Below are 19,752 nucleotides of genomic sequence, written 5' to 3' on the forward strand. Positions count from 1 at the left end.
TTAATAATCTTTGAAACCAGCTTCATAAACATTACATTGTCTCAAATGATATTAAACACACATCCATGGAAGAAAACTGAGTGGAGGAAGTAGCTGACTGTCATTATGAGTACATGCATGCATGCATGGAAGAAAACTGAGTGGAGGAAGTAGCTGACTGTCATTATGAGTACATGCATGCATGTACTAAATAGGTTGCTACTCGAGAAAATATCATTAATTTTTTACCTCGATAACTGTTGGAGGCTTTGTATAGATGCAAAATCTATATTCCATGATGACCTTCTATCTTTACCTAATAATAAAAGATGGAGACTTTCATAGTTCTCCAAACGTCATCTCTTTATATTCGTTGATTTTATATTAATATAAGCAAATGGAGGGAGTATTTCGTTCATCAATTTTAAAAAATATTTAACAAATATTTAAGACAATTCAAATGATGAAACTGAACACATACTATAAAATAAATATTCATGTTGTTTCACTTTATGTTGGAAAATATTTAGCACATATTTCAGTTATTCCACTGAGAACAATATTGAGTGAAATAATTTAAAATACTTGTTACATATGTATGCAATTTATTGAAATATAAAAAAATGATTTCAAAAAACATTTCCCATACATTTGAACCTTTCCACTCAATAATACAAATCATTTATGAAACTAGTTCAAAGTTTGTGTGTGTGTGTGTGAACAAAATCATTTATGAATTTGCAGTAAGAAGACATTCAGAAGGAAGATCAATCTTGGATGCATTTGAACTAGTTTTAATTTTATGATTTTAATAATCTTTGAAATCAGTTTCACAAACATTACATTGTCTCAAATGATATTAAACACATATTTCACTTATTTTCTTAACTCCATAAAAAAATAACACATCAGATTATTTCACCCATTAATAAAAATTTAACACATATTTCAATTACTTTACTCAGTTTCAGAAAATTTTGCACATACATTCAGATATATGTTTAGTTTTTGACATGCATTAGAAAAATATTTCAATTATGTGGAGAAAAAACTGAACACACATTTGTCAATTATTTCACTTAAATTTTGAAAAAAACAATTGAACACATATTTCAGTTGTTTCACTCATTTCAGAATAAGTGTTGCATGTACATTTCAATTGTATTTTAGTTATTCCCCACATATTTTAATTATTTCAAAAATGTAGACATTTCAATTATTGCATTCATCAATTTTAGAAAATATTTAACACATAATTTAAGACGATTGAAATGATCTGAACACATATTATAAAATAAATATTCATGTTATTTCACTATATTTTGGTGCATATTTAGCACATTTTTCAATTATTTCACTGAAAACAAGATTGAGTAAAATAATTTAAAATACATATTACATCTTTATGCAATTTAGTGATATAGAACCGAAATAAATTAATTTTGAAAAAACAGTTCCCATACATTTCAACCATTCCACTCAATCATACAAATCATTTAACGTATATTGCAGTTTTTCACTCAATTTTTTGACATATGTATGAGAAAATATTTAACACATTTTTCATAGTTTTTATCCATGAGAGTTCTTTTGAATTGCACACTATTTGAACTCCATCTTGTATCAATTTAACCAAGGTGTTTGTGGTGAAAGTGATATTTTCTTCTTCCATGTATATTTGGGCTCCATGTCAAGCCGGCTAGGTTAAACTGAACACATATGGTTTGTATGCAGAAGACGAAACCTCATGAACATGCATGGTTCTTCGAGATCACTCAGGGCACGTTATCTTCTCCTCATGTTGGCATTTGCTATTATGTAATGATATGCATTGGTGTCTGAATTATCAACCTTGATGGAAGGACCCGCCCTAGCACTCCAATGGAGCAGCCTGTCGATCCCTATTAAGAGTGGCTGCATGGAAGTTGTGAACTTGGTGAAAAGCAAGAAATGATATTGCTCATGGTACTCATTTTTATCCTTGAAATGCTGGAACACGTGGCCCCATAGTTGTGTTACTCACAACTAGGGTTGTCAAAATTCTTTAAGGCACTTCCTTGCAAATTTTGGTAGAACCCAGGCTCAGACAACAGTTTGCTTAGGGTATGTGCAAGATGATGTCGTTCATGCCTAGCTTTGATAATGTAACCTTTGATATTATTGACTGTTATAATTGCCAAATTCGCAAAAGATCGATTTCTCTATTTTCTTTAATTTTCGTAATTATAAGATCACTAGATACGAGGCCATTTTTGAATAATCATAGTGGTTCTTTTTCTTTAACAAGTTAATTTAACTACTTGGCAATACTACAATGTGTCGGCAAGTTGGCTACACTTATTTTGAACTACAGTTCCATAATGTCCCCTGTTTTGTTACCTTCAATAACATGTTTAGTCACTTTGGTGCCTGGTCAATATTGTAGACAGATGATAGTACAACAACAAGAAGGTATCTAGCCTCCAGACGGAGATGCTAGTTGCGACTGGGAGATGTTTTGCGACCTTTGCTAGAAGTGTTCCGTGATACTTTGTCTAAGCTACTTTTTATATTTTGTAATAACTAGAACCGGTGGTTGCCTATCTTAGGTTGTATGTCGCCCTGTGTATGTTTTGGAGGTTCTTAAAGTTGGGTTCTCCATAATGTTATAATCATATTATTAAAGGAAAATAAAATGAAGAAGAATTAGCGATGAGATGGAATCCTCTAGTCTGAGCTTCCGATCGACCCAGTTTTTTGTTGAAACATCAAGCTCCCTCGTCGATTTCCATCGAGAAGCAACTAGTTTGTACAATGAAAAAGAGCAAGGAATGCAAAACAAGGCTAGAGATACTCAAACTAGAATGCAAAAAGAATAGAAGTAGCAACATAATGAAGAACACCATGTCTCAAATAAATAAAATAATGAACAACACCAGCCAGCTGCGCGGGACTATTACATCACAAGTTTGAGTTTTCTTGTAAAATTATACTAGGAAACTTAATTTCTTTGCAACATTCATTTTAGTAGAATGTATTAGGAACAATCTTTTTTTATGAAGATCAAACAAGCTAGCTAGGTACGAAAGAGGCATCAACGAGGGAGATCAGCTCACACGTGTCTCCTCATGAATACTCTAGCTTTTGTAGATAATAAAAGGTGCATGCCTAGTCTTAAACTGAGGCCCTTAAATTAATACAAAATCACCACAAACAACGGAAATAAATAAAAGAGGTTCCATATAAGCTCACAAGTGACTCAATGGTAGCTTAACTCTTGAAGAGTAATACAAACATAAACATTAGATGAGTGTAAATGTATACACACAAATATCATGCAATATGTGCAAAAATTACACTACTATATGATTATTGTTTGCATGTATTGATGTACAAAAAAAGCAATTTTAGAGCAAAGTTGTGTGAAAGTTTTTTTTTAGAAAAATTTGCTATATTTCTAGAACTACTGCCACTAGTTCATTGTTCCTTATTTTAATATTTTATTTATCATTTCATTTTCTTTCTTTTTCCAAGGGTATAACCCCCTGTTCAAGAATTCATGCGATTAACCAGATAACTTGCCAATTAATCCTTACTCGTAGGGTCACTGAGTTGCCGATAAACAGATAAATTGGTTGATTAATTCATTAAATGACCGATTAACTTGTCAACCAGCCTATTAATCCCCTAGTCACTAGCCAACTAAGCAGCTACCAGTTAGCGATATCCTCAACAATGGTAAAACCAAAGCCACTAATTGATTTTTTCTTAGGATCTGATTTTTGGATAATTTCACTATTATATGTTTATTTTTGCATATTTTTGAAAAGCATATTTTTTGTATATTGTCAAATTTTTTCATTGTTTATGTTAAATTTTATTATTTCTCTAGTTCTTAAAGGGTAATACCGATGCCAATAATCCATTCTTCCATAAAATCCTAATTATTTTGATTATTTTTCTTGAAGGGAAATACCGATGCCACTAATTCATTCTTCTTTAGAAAATCTCATTATTTTTATTTTTATTTTTTCCTCAAAGGTAATACCGATGTCACTAGCTCATGCTTTCTTCTTTAGAAAATCTCATTATTTTCATTATTTTTCTTTCATTTTTTCTTAAATGGAAATACCAAAGCCACTAATTCATTCCTTTTATAAACCTCCATTTTTTAGTTTTATTTTATTTCCTTTCTTCTTTAATGGTAATACCAATGCAAAGGTAGTACTAATGTCACTAGTTCATGCTTTTTTCTTTAGAAAATCTCATTAATTTGATTTTGATTTTTCTTTCATATTTTCTTAAAGGGAAATACCAAAGCCACTAATTCATTCTTTTTATAAATATCATTTTAGTTTTATTTTATTTATTTTCTTCTTTAATGGTAATACCAGTGCAAAAAATCATTTCTTTTTATGAAACTTTCCTTTTTTATGAAACTGCCATTATTATATTCTTATTCTTGTATATTATAAAAATGCTCAATTTATATGTAAATTGTTTTCAGTAATCCATTATTTGTTTTTTTTATAAAACTTCATTATTTCAATTTTGTTTTAGTTTTTATCCCATTTTCTTTCTTCTTGAAAGCAATAGCTAGTATTACCAGTAATTCATTCCTTCTTAAGAAACGTTTTTGGCAAAATTTAACTATTATATGCTTATTCTTGCATATTATAGAAAAGCAATTTGTCTGCAAATTGTATGCATGTTTTGTAATAATTTGCTTATTTTTCCCTTTTCTTTCTTCTAAAAAGGTAATACCGATGCCACAAATTCATTCTTCCTTGGAAAAATTAATTATATTGATTTTGTTTTAGTTTTTATTTCATCTTATTTTTTCTTGAAGATTAATACCAACACCACTAATCAGTTGCTTCTTAGGAAATCTTCTTCTTTGCAGAAAACTTCCTTTTTTTTTGCAAAAAATTCACTGTTGTATGTTTATTCTTGCATATTATAACAAAAGCACAATTCTTGGGTCCAGCCGTCCTTAACTACTTCCCAGCAGTGTTGATAAAACTCAATGGGAAATTGTCAGGTCCAGGGGCCCTATTAGAGTCCATACCAAAAAGGCATTTATAATTTCCTTAATAGTAAAAGGTCTAGTTAGAGCAGCATTGTCATCTTCACTAATTTTCTTATTGTCACCCCACAAGCTAGGAGATCTAGGAAAGAGATTACCAGGAGTAGACCCAAAAAGGGTCTCATAATAAGCAGTTGCATGATTAATCAAATCATCAGTACCCTCAATCGCACCATCACTACATTCAAGAAAGTGATTGATCGTTTTTCTTTTGCTAGTACTAGCTACTTCATGAAAGTAAGCAGTATTATTATCCCCTTGGAGCAACCATCTCTCACTAGTCATTCAAACCAATGAAGTTCCTCATCAGCATAGATATTATGCGACTCAACTAGGATTTCAACTTTTGTCCTAAAAGTCTCAGGATCATGAACAATAAGTTCCCCAAGACTCTCCAGGAACTTGCAATTCTTGCTTCCTCTTTATTATGCCCAAACACATTAGCAATTTCCACCCACTCTATGGAAGGAAAAAGAGGAGGTGCCGGAGGTTGAAGATAAACAGTAAAAGGACGACATTCGTTGAATTTGCATCGTATGGCTAGGATTGAATCGACCAAAATATTTTCTTGTTTTCCATCTCAGACTAAAAAGAAAGTAAATCTATCTAAACAAAACTGCCCAAGTAAACCAGTTCAAAAAAAGAACGAGCTACCCAAGTAAATTAATCTGCGGTTACAGATATTGATCGAACTCATGCGGACCTACCTTCGTCTGCCCATCTTCTAGCAAGTCGTACTTCCAGCTATCAGCTCCGTCCACGCCGTCCACGTACTCCCGTCCCTCGGCCGCCGCACGCCGGCGCTTGGCCACCCGGTCGACGATACGGTCAAGGGCGACGTCGAACGCGTCTTTGAAAGTAACCCCCTGGACCGCCGGGTGCCGGTACAACACGGTGGGTATAAGCTGGATGACCCGCTCCCGCATCTGCGCCACCTTCTCCGGCGGTATCCTACGGAGCACCTCCTCGATGCTGACGTTCCTGTCGACCACGTCACGGTGGGGGATGAAGACGGAGTAGCTCCGGTAGTCCCTGGGCAGGTGCCAGGTGTACTGGAGGTAGGCGGAGATGGGGTGGAAGAAGACCGGGATGCAGCCGGCGAGGATGGAGTCGAAGGTGGACTTGCGCGTGTACCCGTCGCCGCGCGGTTGCATGCAGAACTGGGCGCTCTCCAGCAGCCGCATGGCGTGGCCGGGCACGTAGTGGTTCAGCTTGCCGAGCAGAGAGCAGTGGCTCGACTTGCCGCACTGCTCGATGATCTCGGCGCGCTCGGGCCCCATGCCGTTGCCACGGGGACGGGGCCAGCCGGCGAAGCACCAGAGCAACGCGCGGTCCAGCCGGCGCATGCGGTCCTGCCAGCCGGTGACCTCGGCGTCGGAGGAGGGGTGGAAGTGCGACGGGAACGGCACGGCGAAGTCGTTGCCGTGCCGCGTGCTGGCCTCGGTGGTGAGAAACGTGGCGTTGCGGATGGCCAGGTCGTAGGTCATGAGCGTGTTGCCCCAGCCGGTTGAGTCCGGGCTGCGGAGGAAGTCCCATGTTCCCCGCCCCGAGACGAGCAAGTGGTCGCGCCCGCCCATGGCGCGCCACTCTGGCCGCCGCGCCAGCCAGTCCAACAGGTCCCGAGACAGGGCGTCCCGCACCGCGAGGTCGTTGTTTCCCAGGTGCATCGCCGCGTCGAGGCCGGCGTAAAACGGGATGTACACCACGGCGGCGGCGGCGGGGTCGGCCGTGAGGCACTCGTACCGCCGCATCCGGACGTGGAAGATGATGCTCAGCATGAACTGGTCGGTGTCGTAGGCGCCTTGCTCCGGCAGCGACCCGCCCTCGCCGCCGCCCGTGATGGGTGGGCCGAACCCGTCGTGGGACACGTCCTTGCACACGTCGGAGGAGGCCGAGACCCGGCGGCACCCGCTGACGAGGTCGGCGTTGAACCGCGGCGGCAGGTCGTACATGTACACGTACCGGCCGGCGCAGGGGTCCCGGCGGAAGAAGCGAGACGCCGAGAAGAACGCCGACGGCTTGAGCTGGAGCACGGTGGGCGCTGCCACCGCCGCGCTGACTGATTGTTGGACGCTGGTAGAGAAGTGGTGGTAGAATACCAGCGCCCAGAAGACGGTGTAGAGGAGCGCGAGGTAGAACAGCCGGGACGGCCGCCGGAGACCTCTCTCGGTGTTCTGCTTGCCATCGCCCTCGTCGGCACAGTGCTGCTTGCCGTCATCGTCGTCGACTGCGGCGTCCAGGTCCCACTGGAGGCTACGCGAGAAGGGCTTCATCGGCGTTGCTGCCGTGCTTGTGCTGTGTGGCATTCGGCTAGGGCTAGCTGCTCCAACGTTAGCTCAGCGTCACGCACTGTACCGGCAGACGGCAGGGCGGCAGGGCGCTAGTACAAAACCCTTGTTTAATACTGTAATCTTTTTTCCATTAGGGCATCGATCGAGGTTACTCGTATTCGTCGTCGAGTTGACCTCATTAATGGTACTGCAGACACACGCATGTGCATGCATGCATGTATGCACGGTGGCAAAGTCTTGTGCTTCGAGCAGCTTTGGATCCCGCGTGCGTGTATTACAAGGCCATGTACTAGTAAGTTAACGGTTTTGCTAATTTCATGGTACCTTGAAATTCCACCTTTTTGTTCTTCCTATCTTTTCGAGTGCACTTGAATGAAGAACCAACCACACTGTCTATCTTAGGCTGGTGGTAGTGGAAGTTTCATAGATAGTATCATGCACGTCAACTAAGCAATTTTGATGAGGTGACATAGAATTAAATGAAGAAAAAGATGCTTGAGTATCATATCATGATACCGTATCATATTAAATGATGTGCTATTTTGTGTCATGCATGACAATAAATATAATCCTATATGATATCAACATATAATACCATGCATTACGGATGGAGCCTCATACACTAGTATCATACTCCCTCCGTCCGGTGAAGAGCGTACATTTGGCTTCAAAATTTGTCCACAAAAGAGTGTATTTCTATCTTTCCAATGCACTTTAAATAGAAAAAATATTTCTCCCTCATTACACGATAATCAAGACCAATAACAATCTACACATGGTCTTCTTAATTTATACATGCACTTAGTTCATTGGAGGTTGGGTAATTAAAGAGAAGAGAGATGGTGGCTTACACCTTTCCAATGCATTTTTTATTTCACTCCCCATTACAACCAGCCTTAGAGGAAAGTCATAGTCTTATTATTCATCTTAGAGGGAAGCCACACCCCCATCATCTTGAGACTAGCCACAGTGGGAGTAACTTCAGCAGTAACATCGAGTCCAACTCAACAAATTTGCTTATGTGGCAATGAGTTAATGAGGAGAGAGGTAGTTTCAGTAACTTAGCTAGTTATTGTAACATCACATGTCCCAATGCAATATGAGTCTATAACCTAATAAATAAAGCTTTGCATGTTACCACACTTATATTACTACCCATTATGAAGGTAGTAATATAGTGTAGGGATATGTGTATGTTACTCTCCATTGTGGCTAGTCTGAAGGGTGAGGTGTGTGTGCGTGCGCACATGGAGTTGTCGGAGTTGTTCATCATGGAGCGGGGTGGCGGCCAGCATGGCAATGGAGGAAAGTCGAGAGGGAAGCAGGGCGGCAACAATCGCCGGCCGCGGGGGTGGAGGTAGGCGGTTAGGTGTGAGTAGCCCGTGGGGAGGCTGAAGAAGATGATATGTTTCAGGCTGTTGGATGAAGATGTGGAGGTCTAGATTTTGCAGGCATGTGAAAAATGAGAGAATATCATACGGAAACCAACACTTGATGAAAACCGATGAAACTATGAGAAAAAGATGTTTTGAAGTTTCAAAAGAATCTGAAAAAATACAGGATGTTAAGAGGATGATGTTTTATTGCCACGCAAAATTTTAATTTGAAACACATAGCGAGACGTGATTCACTATTCAGGGCTGAATTTGTCTTTTTCATATCTCACATCTTGTAATGTGTTTCTATTTGAAATTTTACGTGGCAATAAAAGAACACCCTCTGAACATTCTGTATTTTTTAATATTTTTCAAAACTTTAAAATATGATTTCCACGAAGTTTTTATTGAATATTAGTTCATGTATGAACACCCCCCCCCCCCCACCCCCTCCCCGAAAAATAAACGCTCCTATAAGTTTAATTATTATACTAATTTACCTGCGCCGAGCTGCCATCGTCGAGCTTTGGGTCAGCTTTGGAACCGTCGAGCAGCTTTGGAATCATCTAGCAGCTTTGGATCCCGGTCTGTTTACACTATCTTCCACATTTCCGTGGGGCACTGGAAATTCTAGCCATATTGTACCTTGTCTCGTGATTAGTGCTAGTAGTTTTTTTTGTTTGCAAGCTTTTTTTTTGAGCATCAGTACAGACACAAACGCTCATATACATGCGCATACACTCATCCCTATGAACACACGCACGCACACCGTACCCCTATGAGCACCTCCGAGAGACTGAGCCGGCATATCATCTTGAGATTTACGAAGTCACCGTAGGCGCCTCGTCGTCGACGGGAACGTCTCCTCCCACTGAAAGCCCATCGCCGGAAATCCTGAAATAAATCCAAGAATACTGCGAGCACCAGGATTTAAACCCTGATGGATTGGGATACCACTATCCACCTAACCAACTCAACCACAGGTTGTCAAATACTCCCAGGTCTAAGTTAGTTTGAACGACGTGATTTTCTATACTCTTTATTTACTATATTTATTATGTATATTAACTTTGTCACAAATCAAACTTTATGACCTTTGGCCAAGGACATCCACAATACCAAATCAATAGCATTACAAGGATAGTTGTATCCCTAACCCATCAATGTTTCAAGTCCCGACTTGACATTGATGATCACATTTTTCTGTATTTATTTCCGGTCTTTCGGTGATGTGCGTTTAGTGATGGAGACGTTCTGAGTAGGATCAGTGGGCGTAGGTCCGAGTCCGAGTAGGATCACATCTCACTCGTAGAGTTGGATCCAGCTTCACAAGTTCCTCCCCTTAAGAGCGCGACCCCGTAGGTTCTTGTTCACTTGGTCACGAGTCAGATCACATCTGACTCGGCTAGTCGGTAGCGGCCTCTAGCAAAGCACACCGATCCAAGTGTTCGATGAAGCTAGTTAGGAGAACATGTACATCACACTTTTGTTCCCTTTGCCACACGATATATTTTGTCGGGCTCAAGGCGAGTCTGTAATCCTTGTGCTAGCCCAACCACTTTCTGGTTCCAGTGATGCCGACCACAAACCAGATAATTTCATAATCCATGTAGAATGGTCATGCTTATCTTGGTTGGATCACACGAGGGCCCCAGAGTATATCTCTCCGGATCGGAGGGGAAAATCCCATATTGCTCGACCATGTCTCGCAACATGGGTCTGGACAAGCCTGGAACCTACCTTTATAACTACATAGTCACGGAGTAGCGGCCCAAAGCAGGTCTGTCACCATCCCAAGTACATGAGCCAGCTCATGTCTTAGGACGTAGAATGTATGTTGTAATAGAGACTCACAGATGACGTTTCGCCGTGTCATATGGTTGGGTCTGTTCTACTCGGACCTTATCTCGACTCGGATTCGACTATGACGAATCCAACCAGATCCTTCCGAATCCATATTATCCGACTAGCATCCAACGCTCCATGACTAGTGAGACCGAGTCATCCACCGTGTTATATGCTAGTCTAGTCGGCGGCGCGTCCACACAACCTTTTTGACTAGGGACCTTTTAGGATAGTCATCATATAATATGTAGTCCCACAAACAAGTCACGTATGTGCTGATATACATCATCGATAATGTCCAAGGACTATCTTTATTCATAAGCACATAGGAAATATCATTATACATGATTGTCTCTAGGGCATATCTCCAACAATCTCCCACTTGCACTAGAGTCAATCAAATAGACATCGAATGTCCATAGCTCTAATGTGCCCCTCATGCTTGGGTTGTGGAAGTGGCTTAGTCAACGGATCTGCAACATTTGCATCCGTGTGAATTTTGCATAACTACATCACCACTCTTTACGATCTTTTGTATCAGGTCTATGTGTCTGGTCTTGTGGTGGTTCCTCGGCTCCATATTTTCGATCTATGTGTCTGGTCTTGTGGTGGTTCCTCGGCTCCTTGGCTTGTGCGATGGCACCAGAATTATCACAATAAAGGTCCAACGATTTTGTCGAGGTTGGAAAAATACCAAGATCATCCAAAAAGTTCTGGATCCAAACACCTTCCTTTACAGCTTCACAAGCTGTAATTTATTCGGCTTATGTGGTAGAATCGGCCACCGTATCTTTCTTGGAACTCATCCAGCTCACTGCTCCTCCGTTCATGACGTACACGAATCCAGACTATGATCGACAATCATCTCTGTCGGTTTGGAAACTAGCATCGGTGTAATCCTTTACGCAGAGCTCATCCTCACCTCCATAAATTAGAAACGTTTCCTTAGTCATTTTCAGTTACTTTAGAATATTCTTCACCGCCGCCCAGTGAATCTCACCTGGGTTGGCCTGGTATCTGCTTGTTAAGCTTATTGCAAAAGAAACATCAGAACTAGTACATATCATGGCATACATGATGGATTTGATTGTCGAGGCATACGGGATCCTACTCATCCTGCTTTGCTCATCAGATGTCGAAGGACTCTGAGTCTCGCTTAGCCTTATACCATGTGAGAGTGGCAAGAACCCTTTCTTGGCCTCACTCATGCTGAACGTTTTAACACTTTATCTATGTACATGCTCTGGCTTAAGCCGAGCAGCCTCCTTGATCTATCTCTATAGATCTTAATACCCAATATTTAAACTGCTTCACCGAGGTACTTCATCGAAAACTTGCTATTCAATTACTCCTTGACCAAGTTCAGCATCGAAACATCATTTTCGATCAGTAGTATGTCATCCACATACAAGATCAAAAACATTATCGAGCTCCCACTTAATTGCTGGTATAAACAAGCGTCCTCTCCGCTTTTGATGAAAGCGAGACCAGTGACGACCTCATCAAAATGAATATTCTAGCTCCGTGATGCTTGCCTTAACCCATAAATGTATCTCTTGAGCTTGCATACCTTACTAGTGCTAGTCGAATCGACAAAACCCTGGGGGTGTATCATATACACGTCAGCGGTTAAATTTCCATGAAGGAAAACCGTTTTGACATCCATATGCCATATCTCGTAATCGAAATATGCAACTATGGCAAGTATGATCCTCACTGACTTCAGCATTGCTATCGGCGAGTAAGTCCCATCGTAGTCAATTTCTTGGACTTGTCCATAACCTTTAGCGACAATCCGAGTTTGGAACTGAACATTTCCATCCACATCACTTTTCTTCTTAAAGACCCATTTGCATCCAATGGCTGTTACGCCAGGCGGTGGATCAGCCATGTGCCATACTTGATTCTCATCCATGGACTTTAACTCGGAACTCATGGCCTCCAGCCATGCCTTGGAATCTGGGCTCAACATCGCTTCCGCATACGTGGCTGGCTTGTCGCTTTCTAGCAACAATACATCACGCACTCTGCACAATATTACCGGCCTGCGTGGTTCCGGTGCTGCTTCCACTACGTGTTCCCTGACCGACTCCGATATGATCTCATCACCAACTAAGTCACCCCAAGTGGTCCTCGAATTTCTTCAAGTCGGACCATCGTCCCACAGGCTTCCCGATTGAGAAACTCTTTCTCAAGGAAAACCCCATTCCGAACAACAAACACTTTGTTCTCTTCCCGGTTATAGAAGTTGTATCCCAAGGTTTCCCTCGGATATCCCATGAATATGCATTTATCCGACTTGGGTGTAAGCTGTCTGACATGAGTCGCTTGACAAATGCTTCACAACCCCAAATCTTTATAAAAGACAAACTAGGACTCTTCCCGGTCCACATCTCATGTGGTGTCTTGTCTACAGATTTTGATGGTACCCTATTAAGTGTGAAAGCTGCAGTTTCTAGAGCGTATCCCCAGAATGACAAGGGTAAACCCATTTGCTCATCATAGACCAGACCATGTCCAAAAAGGTCAAGTTCCTCCGTTCCAACACGCCATTTCTCTGTGCCGTACCCGAAGGTGTGAGCTGAGGTACTATACCTCAGCTTTTCAGATGATCATCAAATTCCTGGATCATGTACTCACCTCCACGATCAGATCGTATAAGTTTTATAGTCTTGCCGACTTGTGCCTCATCAAATAGATATTTATATCTACTCAAGTCATCGGTAAAAGTCATGAAGTACTGATAGCCACCTCTGGCAGTTGTGCTTATTAGACCATGCACATAACTGTGTATCAGTTCCAGTAGCTTAGACGCCCTCTCGCAACTCTTTGCGAAATGAGGCTTAGTCATCTTGCCGAGGAAGCATGATTGCATGTCTCGAACGACCCAAAGTCGGACTAAGTTAGGAGCCAATCATCACGGAGCTTCTTCATGCGTTTCAAACTAATGTGTCCAAGCCGGCAATGCCATAAGTATGTCAGATTTATCTCATTAGGCTTATGCCTCTTGATATTCACGTTATAGACCAATTCCGTTTCTAGATTCAATATAAATAGCCCATAAACAATGGGTGCATAGCGTGGAACATACCATTCAAATAAAACAAACAACTATTGTCCTTTAAATTGAATTCATAACCCTGACTCATCAAGCATGAGGCAGAAATAATGTTCCGACTAAGTGCAGGAATGTAATAACAATTATTTAATTCTAAAATGAATCCAGAAGGAAGCTGTAGCTGCATAGTATTGACCTCCAACGCAGCAACTCTTGCTTTGTTGCTGACCCTGATGTCAATCTCCCCTTGTGCCACATGCCTAGTTCTTACCGGCCCCTGCATCAAGTTGCAAATATAACAACTGATCCGGTATCAAATACCCAAGAGCTACTAGGTATGTCAGCAAGGTAAATGTATATAACATATGTAACAAGTGTACCTTTTCCTGAAGAAGCATTTCCGGCCTTCTTGCCATGCTCAACAAACCATTTGCTATAGTTCCTCTTCCAGTGACCAGGTTCCTTGCAATGATAGCAAATGGCTCCGAGTCCAGTCCAGACTTCGGCGTAGTGGAGGAGGTTACCGTCTCCGTGCCCTTTGCCTTAGCCTTCTTCTTGGACCAACTCTTCTTGAACTTGGCCTATTTTTGCACCATCAACACTTGATGCGTGCCTTTCTTTATATCCTGCTCTGCCACCTTGAGCATCCCATGCAATTCAGTGAGCTTCTTATCCATGTCGCGCATATGATAGTTTGAGATGAACGTCCCATAGCTAGGTGGGAGAGAACACAGAACTGCATCAGTAGCTAGCTCATCCAAGAGCGGGAAGCCCAACCGATCCAAAGCTGGCACGTATCCGATCATCTTGATCACATGCGGGCTCAGTGGATCACCTTGCTTCAGCTTGCAATCCATTAAAGATCGCCAGACATTGAACCTTTTGGTCCTAGCCTATACCTGAAACATGCTCACTCTCGATCATATCGAAAGCCCCAACATCTTCGAAATGCTGCTGCAAATCGGGCTCCATACAAGCCAGCATGAGGCAGATGATCTCGTTTGATTCATCAACGAGTTTCTAGTAGGCATTCCTAGTTGTGGCATTAGCATTATCGGCAGGTTCCTCTGGAAGTGGATCCTCTAGAACATGTTCCCTTTTATTGTTCTTGAGAACAATTATCAAATGTATATACGAGGTGGAAAAGTTTGTTGCACTTAGTTTATCCTTTCTAGATTTGATTTCAATCCAAAGTTGGGTTGAGTAGGTGGTGCCATTGATCTACAACAGAAAGATATGCAATCGCTGAGCAATGTGTTTATGTAGAGTAATTCTAGCTTTAAACAGAAATACTCCCACTAAAGTCGGCATCCCTCTGCAAACTCTCAGTGATTCGGGGTCCGACTAGCGCATGCGACTAGTGAGCTTTAGCATCACTGCTAGCCAACATACCTATCCGGTAAGCAACTCCTTGCTAATCGTATCTCTATATGACTCCTGTCGGTTGGGTAGGTATCTTATACCCCAGCTCCCAACCTTCTTTGCCACAAGGCCCAAAACTATTTTGATAGCCTTGTCAAGATAACCTGATGCAGTGCATGACCGTGTCCGACACGAACCCTTCAGTTCAAGGACACCTAGTAGCACCTTTTACGAGCCCACTACTAGACGTACTTGACGTGCGAAGGTGCAACATCTGGGATGGAAATTTGCTTGATATTAACGAGGGATCTTTCTACCATGTTAAAATGCATAGAAACTAAGAAGCATAACAATCACAAATGAACATATATTATGAAATAGTATTGCTCCTTCATGGATGTTTTTCCAGGTCGGCTCCAACTCCAAATACCATCTAGGAACTCCATCTTGTTCATCACGCCGGGACGCCAAGCCACCAATTTGATCTTTGTCTTCCAACTACAACAACTAGTAATGAATTTTACTAAGAATCACAAGTCGACAGGCAGGTCCTTGTACATTATAATGACATCTCTTTGGCTCCTACCGGCTGAAAAATCATGACACGCTGGCCATGTATAATTTACACACATGCATCACATACACATGGGCCATACTATTCACATCAAACCTGCAAAACAAAGTTATGCATAGAATCGCATTTTACCGGTTTGAGTGATCGTGTATGAAATACAAGACGCTACTCATACGGCGGTCCCGCTAGCCGGTTAGTGGGTGGGATACGAAACACAAGGCGCTACCCACATGTTTTCAGAAATCACAGATCACATCTGAACTCCGATCATGCCGAATTTTCCGATCTAACGATCTCATCGATCATTGCGAATCCAATTTGGATTTACGTTTCACTATTAACCCCGATGGCAGATACCGACTGGTAGGGATAGGTTGTGTCACGACCTCATCAATTTCGATCATTAGAAAACATAACCTCGTTGATCCCCATATGTAGTTGATCTCATCAACCGTGCACATAGCCTATCTCATAAACGACAAAAGATCTCATCTGCCGCCTCCACATATCAAATATGCATCCGATCTTAATCAAAATCCTATAGAAGAGGCTCTGATACCAATGTTGGGTTCTACGATAGGGTGCGTCGACTGCAAATTAAAATTTCCAATGCGCAGAACAACCACGAACATGCTACGAGAATGGATCGCATATTGTTACCACTAGACGCGCAATGTCGTGCAGTGGAAGAAGAGTTAGGGCAGCTCGTCCACATGGATCGTCTCCTCGTCGTTCGACCTCCCTCGAACAGCCGGTCGTCTGATCCCACGTACTGGTTTATTCTTGTTTCTTTTTTGGGTTTTCAGTTTTTTGGTTTTCATTCTATATTTTTTGTATATGTCAACAACATTTTTCTAAAAACAGGTTTAACTTTTTTCCGATACAAATTTAATATTTTTATTATATCATCAACATTTTTCAATACACATTTTAAACATTTTAAAATGCTTGATTAACAATTTTTATATACAAGATCAATATTTTTTGAATGCATGGTCAACATTGTTTCTCTAATTATTTTTAAATGCTTGATTAATTGTTTTCAAATAAAAAGATTAACATTTTTAGTGCATTGTCAACATTTTTTAGACACATTTAAGATTTTCAAAGGCTTGATTAACATTATTCAAACACTTGTTGAACTTTTCTTAAATGGTTGATTAGCATTAATATATGATCAATTTGTTTCGTCATTTTTTAATACATGGTCAACATTTTTTCTATACACATTTCACATTTTCCATATGCTTGATTAACATTTTTCAAATACTTCTTCAAAATTTTCTCAAATGCTTTATTAACGTTGTTATATACATCAAATTTTTCATCGTTTTCTCAAGACATGGTCAACATTTTCCCATACACATTTAACATTTCCCAAATGCCTGATTAACATTTTTCAATTACCTGTTCAATGATGTTTTTTGTCAAAATTCTAGATTAACATTTTTATATGCATGATCAAAAAATATCATTATTTTTTAATACATGATCCACAATTTTTCTATACACATGCAACATTTTTCAAATATTTGTTAAACATTTTTCTAATATTTTTTATAGAGTATTTAATGGGTATATTAATCTATTTTAAACTATAAACAAAAGTAAAAAAAATAAAACAAAAAACAAAACAAAAAACAGAAAAGAGGCTGTGGCCTGTAGCGCGTGTCGGCCAACCCATCTCGCTCGCCCGTTCAGCGAGTCGGAAGCTGTGAAATCACTAGTTAAGGAGTACTCCTTGCAAAGATCACTCTCACATCTTCAGGTTGTGACAAGTGGCGTGCTGCATGTGCGTTACTTATCACAACATGTGAGTTTTCCCTTTTTTCGTAGGTCCTTTTATTCAAGGGTTTTTATCATTTATGCCATCGGTTGTGTCCCACTACTCAGTTTTGCCACTAGGAATTTCAACTGCTCAAAGCTGCCATCGCTTTGTTAGACACATGTTCAAAAAACCCACTGGCACCATTATTGTGATCTCAAATCGCTTTTGCCATATTAGAATGACATAAATACCTATGAACCAGCATGCCAGCTCTCCTTCTATCTTACTACAATAAAGTGTGGGGCCCACTTGATCCCAACAATGTTCTTATTTTTCTATAAAATTATTCGCTTGGTTACTCCTGACAAGTGGGGCCACATTTATCATTGTGAGATAGAGAGAACTGACATGTGGGTCTAGGCTTATTTTTGTCATATAACATGGTCAATGAGTTTGATGTGAAATTAACTATGTCTAATGGCATTTTTGAGGAAACATCTAACGAAACGATGGCATTTTTGAGCAAACATCTCACGGATCGATGGCATTTTTGAGTAGTTGTAATTTCTAATGGCAAAACTAAGTAGTGGGACACAACTAGTGGCAAAAATGATAAAAACCCATTATTCAAAACGTTTTATCTCTTAAACCATGCGTCCAAATCTCGAACCGTTTTCATCGTTGGATTCCTCACGTCATGATCTTCAAAATTAGATCCCAGTTGATAGGTTTTGACGAACTTTTTTTCATGAAAAAAATGATGAAAAAACTGAACCAGGAGCACGAATTTTTTTCCTTTCCGAAAGAGGCACGACTGTGTCTCTTGTGAAAGCACAACCATGCCTCTCGCGAAAGCAAAACCGTGCCTCTAGCGGAAGTAAAAAAACAGGAAACATAATTTTTTTCATTTTCGAGAGGCACGGCCGTGCCTCTCGCAAAAGCACAACCGTGCCTCTCACGGTAGCAAAACCGTGCCTCTCACAAAAGCAAAACCGTGCCTCTCGTAGAAGAAAAAAAACACGTTTTTTCGTGTGAAATTTTTTTCCTAATTTTTTTACCCAAAAACTAAGGAAGACCGGTGAAAAACCAAAAAGTAAAAAAACCAAAAAAATCGTTTAAAAAGCCAAAAACACATGAAAAAAATCCGAAGGGAGCGCCCAGAGTGTGACACATGGCAGCGGCTGAGGTGTGCTCTCACCCCACCCACAAGTGATCGTTATGAGGCTCGCAAAGGAGTGCTCGTCAACTAGTTGCTGTCCAAAAGTTGGACTCGCTAAAGGCGAGATATAGGGGCACCCCAGTGCAGCCGCCTCACGTTCCAGACATACATACATACATCCCATTATGTAAAAGGCCCAATAATAGCAGAACGAGAATAGCCCACTGCCCACCACCAAAGCTCGATCGCCAGTAGTGGATAAAAGGCCCAGTGGTAGAAGAATGAACCGCCGCCGCCGTCGTTGCCGCCCCTAATCTCCAATCCTCTCCGTTGCAAAAACTGACCATTCATTCCGCGGTTCAGACCATCTAATTAACTGAAGGAACAAGAGATTTAATATCATATATTTATATTCTCCTATTAACTTTGGGTTTGATTGACGTGTTAACTTATCTTATACTCCCTCCGGTCCTTTTTAGTTCGCATATAAGATTTATCTGAAGTCAAGCCTCGTAAAGTTTGACCAACTTTATAGAAAAAAATACCAACATTCATAATGTGAAACCAATATCAGTAGATGCGACATGAATTAAATTTTCACATTATATAACTTTAGCATGGTAGATGTTGATATTTTTCCATACAAATATGGTCAAACTTTATGAAGTTTGACTTCAGACAATTCTTATATGCAGAGTAAAAAGGACCGGAGGAAGTAATTGCTTGGAGGTCTGGGTGGGTAATCACGTGGATTACATAGTCTAGATTAGGCCTTAAGTCATACCCCATCACAATGTCAAGTAGGCTAGCAAAGAGGATCTGTAGTCTCACTCTACTGTAATCTCTATTCTTGATGGAGCAGTTGGTAGCACTTCTAGGGAAAAGCCTAATAGTAGCGCGGGTTTTAGGCCTACCAGTAGCACGGGTGGCCGCGCTACAAGTACAGCGCTACAGCTAATGTTTAGCAGTAGCGTGGGCTTAACCGCGCTACTGCTATATCCACTTAGTAGTAGCGCTTGCTTGAAAGGGCGCTACTGGTAGTTACTAGTAGCGCCTCTCGTAGCCCGCGCTACTACTACTATTTCGTATTATATTTCTTTTTTATTTCATGTTGTATTCATACACCTTTATACAAGTTTTCATACAGCAGCAATTTAGAGATTGTTTTTACATCATAATGAGTTACTACATCACTGGGTGAAAAGAATCATGGACTAGTTTCAAGTGGATGGACATCCACTTGAAACTAATCCGCGGTTCTTTCACCTAATGATA

The 19,752-nt window shown here is 40.8% G+C and overlaps 1 protein-coding gene across 1 annotated transcript; it reads right to left on the reverse strand.

The window, feature by feature from the left end:
• Positions 1-5,541: 5,541 nt before the first annotated feature.
• Positions 5,542-7,466, reverse strand: LOC125547565 (xyloglucan galactosyltransferase KATAMARI1 homolog). The gene has a single exon (XM_048711387.2). The coding sequence runs from the start codon at positions 7,348-7,350 to the stop codon at positions 5,719-5,721; it is 1,632 nt and encodes a 543-aa protein (XP_048567344.1). The 5' UTR covers positions 7,351-7,466; the 3' UTR covers positions 5,542-5,718.
• Positions 7,467-19,752: the final 12,286 nt, after the last annotated feature.

The sequence above is a fragment of the Triticum urartu genome, chromosome 3A, assembly GCF_056163025.1.
Source record: "Triticum urartu cultivar PI428250 chromosome 3A, HENAU_Tu73, whole genome shotgun sequence".
NCBI lineage: Eukaryota > Viridiplantae > Streptophyta > Magnoliopsida > Poales > Poaceae > Triticum > Triticum urartu.